Source organism: Pagrus major, chromosome 6 (assembly GCF_040436345.1).
Source record: "Pagrus major chromosome 6, Pma_NU_1.0".
In the NCBI taxonomy this organism is placed as follows: Eukaryota; Metazoa; Chordata; class Actinopteri; order Spariformes; family Sparidae; genus Pagrus; species Pagrus major.
In genome coordinates this window covers 796,513-808,047 of record NC_133220.1, presented here as the reverse complement: position 1 = coordinate 808,047, position 11,535 = coordinate 796,513, and the positions used below count along the sequence as shown (strand labels likewise).

Genomic DNA, 11,535 nt, shown 5'->3' with positions numbered 1-11,535 from the left:
AGCGTGGGCTGGGTCATTCACACCTCCACAGACGGGATACCGGGATAGCCTATAGGAGTGGCGGAGTGTCAGTGTGAACAGCGAGCGATGCTTCGGTTCTTTCTTTGTTTCTTCTCTCACATCTCGGAATGGATCCTCGAGCAACAAGCGACCGCGGCTGTGCGCGGCGGCAGCAGCTCTGCGCACACTTGACAGGATAACGCGCCGGTGATCAGTGGCTGAGGCTGGTTCGCGTGTTGGTGTGCGTGTGAAGGCTCTACCTGCGGGATTACACGAGTCTAACAAGCCGAACCTGCCGGAGGAGCGAGTGAGCCGCTGCGTTTCTCTGCGGGATCGAGCTGAGGAATGAACTGGATCCAGTAAACTCTCCTGAAAAGTGCTCGCAGCGGGTCTACGTGTTCCAGTCGGTCTGTGGCGGAGCCGCTTTCACTGAACTGTCCGCGGGGAGGACCAGGACCCAGTCATGGGGAGGCACTCGGATCATCCGCCCCAACTCAAACCGGGTTTTACATTCCGGGTGCTGTGGATGGTCCAAGCCTTCCTGGACCTGACCGGCTCCCAGGAGATTTACGCGCCGCACTCGATCCGGGTGGAGGGCGACGTGACGCTGGGGGGGCTCTTCCCAGTCCACGCCAGGGGGGTCCCGGGGGTTCCGTGCGGGGACATCAAGAAGGAGAACGGCATCCACCGGCTGGAGGCGATGATGTACGCGCTGGACCAGATCAACGGCGACGAATGGCTGCTGCCCAACGTCACCCTGGGCGCCCGGGTCCTGGACACCTGCTCCCGGGACACGTACGCGCTGGAGCAGTCGCTGACTTTCGTCCAGGCGCTCATCCAGAAGGACACGTCGGACGTGCGGTGCACCAACGGGGAGCCGCCGGTGTTCGTGAAGCCCGAGAAAGTTGTCGGGGTCATCGGAGCGTCGGCCAGCTCGGTGTCCATCATGGTGGCCAACATCCTGCGCCTGTTCCAGGTAGGAGCGGAGGTCCTCCTCCGGCACAGACCCACAGCTGATCACTTATTTACCATCGTCATCATTAATGTCTTCCTATGTAACCCATCACACGTGCACGGCCCGGCTCACTGCAGGCCCGCGCCCTCACTCTCTCCACACTTCACCCAGATCTGATTTGCAGTAGATTCCCACACAGCAGCTCCCCTCCCCTCCGTCCTGCCTGCAGTGCGAGCTGAGAGCTGCTCTGAAGGAAAAACCCTCTCACGGGCCTGCTGCTGGTTCTGTGAGGCCGGATCAAGTTGGCCCAGCAGGCCGGTGACTGAGGAACCGCTATGAGCACAGATAACTGCAGGAATCATGTTTGGAGTGGTTGAGCTGAGATGTGTTGTGTGTGTGTGTGTGTGTGTGTGTGTGTGTGTGTGTGTGTGTGTGTGTGTGTGTGTGTGTGTGTGTGTGTGTGTGTGTGTGGCGTTAGAGGTGTCAGGTCTGTGGGCTCGGTGCATTACAGGTGCTGGGTGTGTTTCTGGGTTGACTCCTGAGTTCAAACATCACGATGGTCCTCACTGTTTGGTGATTTCAGTGTGTAGAAGCCGGTTTAGTGACACTCAGATTCAATTCAGAGGCTATTTTGTTTTAATTTGCTGAGATCTGAGAGGTGTCTGTCTGAAATGTGTTCAGCGTCATTTCATTGTCATTTCCTGTTCGCATCAGCCCCATTTCCAGGTGGAATCACTGACGGTCAGCTCTTCATTTTTAATTGGTTAATTGTACTAAATATTGTGTTTGGATCCAGGTGTGGATCCTGTTGAAGGTCTCGGTCGTCTTTACTCTTCCTGCTCGTTCTTGAAAAAAAGAGATTTTAAGTTTCTGTTGTTGATTCAGACTGAAACTGAAGAGTGAAGCAAAGAAAAACAGCATAAAAACAAAAAGCTGCGTGACACAAATGTGTGAGACACATGCACAGTGAGGGGAGTGGGCGAGAGACCAAGTGAAGGCATGGAGAGAGAGAGAGAGAGAGAGAGAGGGTGGTGCTGAAAGGACAGCTCCTCCTTCACAGTCTGAAGTCTGATCAGAGCGTCTTCATGGAGACTGAAGACCTCCGACACTCTGTCCTCACAGCTCATCCTCTCATATCTGTGTTGTCATGTCTATCATGTCTTCAGTAACATGAACTGAGCCTGAACACACGTCAATAAACCAGAACGTGGTGGATAAAGACGGAATATTTAATGTTTCAAGTGGTTTTTGTGAATATCAGCTGATTGTTTACTTGTGCAGCAGAAGACTGAAGGTTGTGGAGTTAAAGCTCAGAAACACCTGGTCGGATCATGTCACAGGTAAACAGGTGAGAGTATCATGATGACGTGACGTTCAGGACATGGTGTCGGTCACATTATGTTTACTGATGCTCACTCAGTGTTCTCAGTATTATTCCACTTTACGTTGGTTCAGTTTTGATCATTAAACGAGGCCACTTTCATTTTCTACAGAAAATTATTTTTTCCAGGAAAAAAAAGGCAAAATTCAGCTTTTTGTGCAGCTTATTAAGTCCCCAGTGAGCAGGTGACGTACCTGCACAGAGTCCTGCTCTGACAGTGTGGGAGAGGTAGATGATGACATCTCTTCAGGACGGTGTGACGGATGTTTTTCACTTCTGTTGGACTTTTCATGGATCAAATAATTGATTAAGAAACCAGCTGGTAGATTAACTGATCATCAGAATGATAGTTTGGATCAGAACACATGAAAATATGTTTAAACTCTAAGAGACACGACTGCAGAGATCACCACGCAGTCACGTTCAGGTTCATGTCATTAGGTCCAAAGACGCGGTTCCTGCGGTGTTTGTGGTGTGGTGCAGTGCGATGTGTGATGGATGAGCGTGAATATTTCATCCCGTCGTATCTTTGATGCATCTGTCTAATTTCTCTGCTGGAACAAACCCATTAACTGCCCCCCCACTGCCCCACATGTTCTGTACTGTCTGACCTGACCCGCGGGCCACAGGGGGGCGGGGCGGGGGTCCAGAGAGCGGAGCCTTAATGTGTTTGTGGTGTGACTCTGATGCCAACTGGGCCATTTAGGAACATCCGGGGTTTAATGAAGTGAAAGCAGCTGTGGAACAGACGACTTCTTCATCACAGGGGGAAATAATTAGCTTCCCATCTCATCCCACTGAGTGATGGACCGCTTCAGTGTGCTGGCTCCAGCATCTGACCCGCTTACCTTCAGAACCTCCAGAAAACGGTTCTGTAACGTTTAACTGATGGACAAATGAATGTGAATGAAATGTAGATAGAAAATATGACACCAGAGACAGAATATAACGAGCTTTAGTCAGTCCATGCTTTCTGTTTGTACCGTTAAACATCTGAACTCTTGTGGTTCAGTGTGACGCGACTCCACGTCACAGTTCAGAACCTGTTGGCCGGTAACAGGCAGCGTCCTCGTGCTGGGAGTGAAAACTTCAGAGTAGCAGAAACATTTTCTCCTCCCGGTGAGAAACAGACTTTTAAAGTCTGTTAATAAAAAACATCCTGGCCATTAAATTCTTTTCGAAATCAGCTTTGGACTGGTGAGAGTAAGCTCGGCCCGAGAGCCAAAGCTTTGAAAAGCTTACAGAAGTGCCTCAGCTACGGCTCCGACGAAATGAAAAATATCTTAAGCAGCTGAAAAACTGAGAGGAGGGACGTCTGGATTTCATTTGGTGCAACACCAAAGTTTAGAGGACGATCTGAAGGAAGTCAGACAGGACGGCGTGACCCAATTACTTAACGAAACAAGAACTTGTCAGAGAAAAGGCTGAAACAAAACTGGTGAACACGTGTTGAAGGATCCCGAGAGTCCTCAGCTCCCAGCCACACCACAGGAAATGGTGAAAAATGGCGTCCGGTGTTTCACAAAGCAGAGACGACGTCCTCAAATGGGGTTAGGGCGAAAACCGACTGATAGAAACTGCTGGCAGGTTGTTTCCGTCAGTATATTTCACCACAGTGTGTCATAAAACTGATTACAGCTGAAGTTAATTAGCTGATTGACAGAAAATTGATCGCAACTGTTTTAATAATCGATAAATCATTTTTCTGGGGAAAAATCAGCTGCTCAGTTTGTCAGAACTGAGAGTTCACAGAATCATTCTGGCTTCTGGACCAAACCAGTTTAAAGACGTCACGCTGGGTATTTTCACTCCCCTCTGACATTTAGAGACAGAAACCCGATTGTTTGATCGATAATGCAAATGAAGTAGTAACAGTGAAGCAGCTCACCTGTGCTCTTCACCTGCCTCTCTCCCTCTCTCTCTGATCCTCTCTCCCTCGTTAGGCCGTGACACCGGTCGACTCAGCACCGGTGCTCATTAAATCCTGCGTCGCTGCACATTATAGAGTGTACCACCCTGTGTTAGCTGTAAATGTTAGCGAGCATCTCGAATGAGAGTCCCTCTCCCGCTCGTCTGCAGGGTGCTGCAGCTCTGTACGGGTGCTGCTGGTGTTTTAATTGAGAGGGTGGGTGTCGCCGCTCGCCTCCATATGTGACAGATAATTAGACTGGTCGGTGGGTTCAGTCGGAGATGTTTTGTTTGTTACGTTGGTGGTAATGGGAGCTAATGGGCGGGATGTAAGCTACAGCCCATTAGGTACATACACTGTGCTATGAGTCCACCATATGTGACAGTATTAATGTTAATAATGGGGTTTCAGTGCTTATTGCAGAAAAACACATGTAGCATCAGGATGCTTTTCCACTCAGTTCACCAAGAACATGACTCGGTTAGCTGCTTCCAGCACATAATGAGACAGTTACACATGTCATGATTAGAAAGTTAGAGATGAAAAGCAGAAACAGAATAGCGGCAGGATTTTAGTGAGCGTGAGACAGAATATGTTATTGAGGCTGAGGAGGTGTTGGTGGTTGAAGCTCGGCAGCGTCTCAGATGTGTCAGGAGGTTCATTACGGTTGTATAAGTGCTGGATGTTTGTTTAGCCTGTCGCAGGTTAGCATCAGGCTGCAACATGTTGTGTCAACGCAGTTTTTCATATTAGCAGGTTTGAAAGAACCTGCAGTTCATCTGGTTTTCTGCACAGACGGCTTGTTTTACTGCACGATGTCTCCAAACACCCCAGAAAAACTGAAATGAATCAAACTATTTTGATGATTGATTTGTTGTTTTCAAGCAAAAAGCCCCAAAATTGACTCCAGCTTCTCAAACATGGATATTTGCTGCCTAACTTTGTTTATGTTGGATAGTAAATTAAATATCTTGAAAGCATCATGTTGAGCTTCAGGAGCTGTGATTGGCAGCTGATGCTTGATACTTGTGGGAATTTGTTGTTTTTCCTCGAGTTGTAAACTGGCCTGACAAACAGCCCAAAGCGAGAACTTTGGGCTGAAAATAATTTGATGAATCGATGATGAAAATCTCCTGCACCATCCAAACAGAGTGATTTTAAAGGCCTCGCACCAGAGAGCTCAAACAGCAGTGTGTCCCCTCAGGTAGGAGGTGTTGACATCTGCGACACGACCTTTGCTGGATGTCGAGCCTCGCTCACCTTTTCCTGTCCTGCGGCGATCAGTAAGAGAAAATACCATAAAAAAGACGTTTGTTGCTGCTCAGTAACGTTACGCCTCCACTGTAAAGCACTTTATGTAAAGTGTCATATAAATAAAGTGTATTGTTATTATTGTTGTGATTGTTATAGGTCCCGTTCTTTTAAACCTCGGTCACATGGTGATGGTGCTGTTTTCTCTCAGTCGTTCTGTTGTTTGTGTTTTCTTAGCTTAGCTTCATTAGCGCAGCTAGCCAGCTACCTTCAGCTGGTCTGAAGGTGAAGACTGTTGAACCCGGCTCAGGGCTGTGTATCAGCAGCTCAGCAGGCAGGGATGTGAGAGATGATCTGACTCCTTTGGTCGGTGACGGGGGGCAGTTTCCCGGCCGGGGTGAGACAGCTGGCGGTTGCCGTCAGAGCGACGGTGGTGACTATCTGCTAATCCAGGAGGAGAAACACCTCCTCAAACTCAGAGACACACTGAACCCAACTCTGTCCTGACGGTCAGACCTGACTGAACCACCCAGTGACACGTCGGGTTCGGCTGTGGTGGAAGTTAAAGTTACAGGTTTACTTTGGTTCGGCTTGAAGCTTCGTTGGCAGGACGTGAGCGGATGTAACCAGCTGTTCGGTCCAGAGTTTGTGTCCTGGTCGGGTGAAGAGGGATCAGAAGGAGTATTTAAACTGCAGAACAAGAAGATTCTCCATTCAGACCAAAACAAATCCTGTTAGCCGGCGTGGCTGCGACTCCAGGCAGGAGAACCGCTGTGTGGGAACTCTGCTGAGAAAAACAGCCGATTATTCTGTTCAGTGTGAAATATTAGACCCGGGTCAAACATTCATAACTTAATTCAGTGTGAAATATGACTGCTGGCAACATCAACATGAATAATGAGCACCAGAGTTTAGCCCGTTAACAATGAGTCGCTACAAGTTTTGGTGGATGAAAACTTACCTGACAGGCGTAATGGATCGTGTCACTGCTGCCCCACAGGAATCAGGTCCCAGCGGGTGAATCCCTGCTGGTACTGTCTGTGTGGAGGTTCTGTGTGGAGGTTCTGTGTGGAGGTTCTGTGTGGAGGTTCTGTGCTGCTCCACTTTCCTCCCTCGGGCCGGTGCTGCAGGTCAGGCAGAGCAGACACTAAAGACTGGGTGACAACAAGGTGGTGAAGGTTTACTGCACGTCGCAGCGAGCGAGATGGTCTCATAAACCCAGGAGGCAATCTGTGTCAGACGGGACGACATCAGCCTGTGATGAATGTGTTGATGAGAGCAGAGACACGTTAGCAGCAGGCTGAGACTCTTCAGAGTTCAACAACATTTAGTTATTTAGTTGACATAACATCTCGTTCCTTAAAGACATGAAGCTTCAAAGAAATATATATTTAATAACATTGATATTGTAAAATTCAAAACCAGAGAAGCAAATGCACACGGTAAGATAAACGTTAATTTTCATACCTTGAGCCCGGTATGCCCGTCGGTAAAAGATGACATGGTAGTTTTTTTTCCCTTAAATCGCTCATCAGTGGATTCTGTATCATCAGAACCAGCACCAGGTGTGGGAGGGAGGTCGTCGGGTGGATGGTCGGCGTACAAAGTTCAGGACTTTATTTTCTTTTCCACCAAAACACTTTGGGTTGAGTTCCCTTTAAACTCCTGAGTAACCCAAAATGAACGTACCTCAACCCTCGATCTGTTTGATCAGCACTCATTAATGTGAGCGGGTTGATGCAGGAGGCGCCAGGCAGGGAGCCCAAAGGCTGCTGATAACATCAGGCACGAAAAACATATTTGCTGTATACACGCAGTATTTCTCAGACGTGCGGCTGCTCCGTGAGGTCCAGGTCCACCATGTTGGATTGACAGCCGGAGATTTGACCGTGATCTTCTCCTGATTGTCAACTTTGATCTCAGACAGCCTTAAAATCAGTGTAAAGACCCTTCAGTTACCATCTGAACTGGATTTATGTGAAACGCCTTCATGTGGACATTCCCCCCAGACAGATCTGCTAACTCCATTTCACGCAGTATCTCACCACAGCACTGACTGTGAGGAAAGGCTTTGCCACTTTCTGGGACTGTACACTTTATTTTTGGACGCCACACAGACTCATACGTCTTGGATACACCTTTAACTGACCTAAATTCATTGAAGTTTCACAACAAGAGTGCTGATTCAGTGAAACTACACTGGGTCGGTTGTAGCTGCCTCCACCTTGTGTTATTGCCTCACTAACAGGTGGAGTGGAGCCACACTGCAGAAGTACCACAGAAAAGAAAGATAAAACCAGACTCGTGGAAGCGTTCTGTATCATTTTTGAGGTCATGATGCATTTTAAAAACATCTCGGCAGCTGTGATTGACAAAAAACATTCAGGGTAACTTCCTCCGCACGGCTGCTTTCATCACGGCTGTTTCCAGACTGTTTGAAGGCAGTTTTGATCTCAGCTCACTTTGTTGCCTGCTGATGGGAGACTTTCCCTCCATGACTGAAAAAAACTACCATTAATGAATATGAATGAGTTACCTTCCAGAAGGCTGCAACTCGTCTCTATGAGGCAACTTTCAGCATTACGACACATAAACAATATTATTATTGTAAACATCATAATGTTTTGTTGATGCAGGTCTGTGCAACACATCAGACACCGTCCAGTATCACGGTGCTCGCCTAGGAGAGCTAATGAAGAGGCTGTTTTTGCCGTCATGTTGGAGAAAAAACTTTATTAAAAAGTCTCAGATTTCATTCACAAAAGTCTCAGATATTTCAGCTCGTCAGCTTTGACGGTGGTGTTATTAATAAATTGATTTAATTTGGCTGTTGTGACAGTGGATAGAGCTGCAGGAGCAAACACAGTCACGACTGTAAGCTACGCATGAGTGTAGAGCACATCAGCTCAGAATGAACTGAAAGCAGCTACATGAAGTGTTTCATATGAAGGACGATGTGTTGTGTGTCTCTTACAGTCAGTTATCAGCTGAGTCTGCGGCTCAACTCGGCTCGTTGTTCATCTGTGCGAAGAAAGAGAAAAGCTGTAAGAAGCCACTGTACACAACCTGCTGAGCAGCAAACAGCAGGCAGACACAGTTAGAGGCGTTAGCGTTCAGCAGCTGAAGAGACAGATCTCCCTCTGGAGGTGGTGGAGACCAAACATAGAGCTAATAGAGAGAGAAGACTGGGGATTAAAAATCTGATAACAATAAATCAACCGGAAAGATTTTAAATTCATTTTACATTAACGCATAAAATAAACAATGATCTTACAGATCCTATGATACGCATCCTGCTTTAAACTTCGGCTTGTATAATCGTTGTGTATGATATTAAAAACATCTTAAAGCTCTGACATGTAGCTGCAGAAGCCCTGCAGGAAGCAGCAGCAGCACAGAAACCCTCCTCTGTGGGTTTTGTGGCCTCGGTTTCTTCCTCTCTCCCCATTTCCACCTCACAAAGCTGCAACCCTCACATTCTATTAATCCAACACCCAGGAGAGGCCGCTTCCACTCAGCTGCTTCTCTCCTTGTTTCTGGCCGTCTTTGTGTTGCCTCTCCGCCTGTCACAGCTGCTTGGGAAGCCTCTTTCTCCCCGCTGTCTTTGCTAAGTATAAAAGAATAGCTGCGGTGGTCTTAGTCAGCCCTCTGAGACGCTCAGCGCCACACAGGCACATCTATTACGGGCAGAAAAGCTCCTGTGGGTCTGGACACCATTCAGACTCTGTTTCCTGTGTTAGTTGGGGCAGTTTTAGATCACGAAGCCCGTTTCAGCTCGTTGATAGTCGACGCAGGTTTGGGCTCAGATCTGTTTAGTTCAGTGGTTCTGAGCGGTTTTTCATCCTCGGTCTTAAAATGAGTAAATCAGTTGTCGCCACAGGACAGACTTCTTTAAACACAGATTTAAACTCAATACTTGTTTCTGTCTTTCTTCTTCAAACACGTATTCATCACTGACTGTGGATTTGGAGAATTAATTATTGGTGCAGAGACGACTTCAGAGCTGTTTATCATAGAGAACGACCGTCTGCGCAACGAACCAGGACCAGATTACAAACCAACCTGAGGGGAACATCGACGTCTGAACCAGACCACCACAGTCCACCCTGTAGTCCACACATCCTCATACCTAAACAACTGAACAGGTCGTTTGCAGTGAAAAATCACATCACCATTGCAGCACACCAGTATAGAGCAGCACATTCCTGCTCTTACTGCTGCAGGAGAGTAAACTCCCCCGGGTGCAGGCCTGCTTTTGGTTTTGGGTAACCACCCGTAGTTTCAGGAGCACTGTGTTGGAGTATTCAGAGGAAATGGACTGTGCCAGACTACAGCAGCCCCTCGAGGCCTGCAGAGTCGTGCAGGTTCATCTGTAACGAGCAGAGAAGCCGTCCGTGTCACCTGAGATCGCTCCACAGGTTGGACACTGTGTTGGGATGAATACCTCAGATAGACGATAAGTTCAGATCCGAGTTCAACAAATGAGCAGCTGAGGTATTCTGTAAATTATTGAAACCGCTGCAATTGCTCAATTTCCCCACATTCTCAGTGGACGGACCGTCAAACTGTTGGTCCACCGCTGTGGTCCAGAGATGTCCGTCAAATATTTAATTGATTGCTATTTAATTTGGTGCAGATATTCACAGACGATGTGTTTTAAAAATCCTTCATGTATGTTTAAGACAGAAGAAATGAATATTTCATCCGATAGTCAGCCAGACAAATAATCACTCATCATCGAGTCTACAGTTAATGTAAATGTGTAATTTACTTTTAATTGTACTTTTGATACTTAAGTACATTTAATATCAGATACTGAAGTACTATTCATACAGGTAACGTACATTTTATATCTTTACATTTACTCAAGTCTGACTTTTGGGTGAACATTGAACCTGTAGCTTTATATATGTATTTATTGTGATCTTTGAATGAGGACGATCACGTTCATTCATTAAAGCTGCAGTAACCTCCTGCTCGCTCAGACTACAGTACAGCACCGATGATGGAGCATCCACTGTTGTGGTTGTGAAGCTTTTACAGTCGGTGAAAAGCTACCAGCTGATGTGAACACTAAAGTGTTATTTACTGAAGTGATTAACTTAGACGACGCCGGCTCGACCTGACAAACTCAACCAACGCCGACTGTACGGTACACATCGGCACACATTAGTCTGAGCGGTGATCACTGTGGGCTGCTGCAGGTGATTTGTTGTGAAGCCTTTGACCAGGTGAGAAAAATACAGCAGTGAGCCTCCTGCCAATTTACAGCAGTAAAAATCTACTGTGGTATTTATGATGCATTATGTTTCCAATTACTCTCAGTCCGAGATATAAAATAGTGGAGAGAGGCCACAAGTGCCCTCCAAGTGCTGGGCGACCGGAGGACGACTGTTGCTATGGATACCACTCAATGCAGAGCACCTCGTGCCACTTAATTAATATTCAGAGTCAAACATCAACACGGCCTTCCTATAGGTGACTGTACTGTGACAACATGTAGTAATACTCACAGTCTCTAATACTAAAGTATCAGGCAAGTACTCAAGTAACAGTACCAATCAAACAATTTAAAGATACTCCATTACAACTTAAAGTCCTGCACTCAGTGTGTTCTCAGCTTCGTTAAAGTATCAGTAGTAAAAGTACACAAGTATTCATTCATGTAGATTTAAACCGTATAAAAACCTGATCTAAGGGTCACACATGTTTCTCTCAGACACATCTGTGTGTGCGTGTGTGTGTGTGCGTGTGTGTGTGTGTGTTGGCAGACATCAGTACCTGCTGCAGCCTCTTCTGTCAGCAGCAGCAGCTCTTCTGCCAACACGCTGCACATCAAGTGTCCTCCTGGAGGATTTCAGGACTCGTGCAGGGAGCGGGCCCGGCAGATCTCCCTCTGACTTCTGGGTAAAGGAGTTTTTTCGGTGGGGGAGCAGGATTGATGTTTTGCCAGCTCAGTCAGCCAGCGAGTCAAGGACAGTTCAGAGAGACTGAGGAGAAGTCCGGCCTGTCGCTGCACGTCTGACCCGCTGCTCCACT

At 47.2% G+C, this 11,535-nt stretch overlaps 1 protein-coding gene across 1 annotated transcript in view; it reads left to right on the top strand.

Annotated features, from left to right (window-relative positions):
* Positions 1 to 463: 463 nt before the first annotated feature.
* Positions 464 to 11,535, top strand: part of grm7 (glutamate metabotropic receptor 7) — a 193,381-nt gene continuing 182,309 nt past the window's right edge. The window contains exon 1 of the mRNA XM_073467537.1: positions 464 to 976. Coding sequence (XP_073323638.1) covers positions 464 to 976 — 513 coding nt within the window. The remainder of the gene's footprint in view (positions 977 to 11,535) is intronic.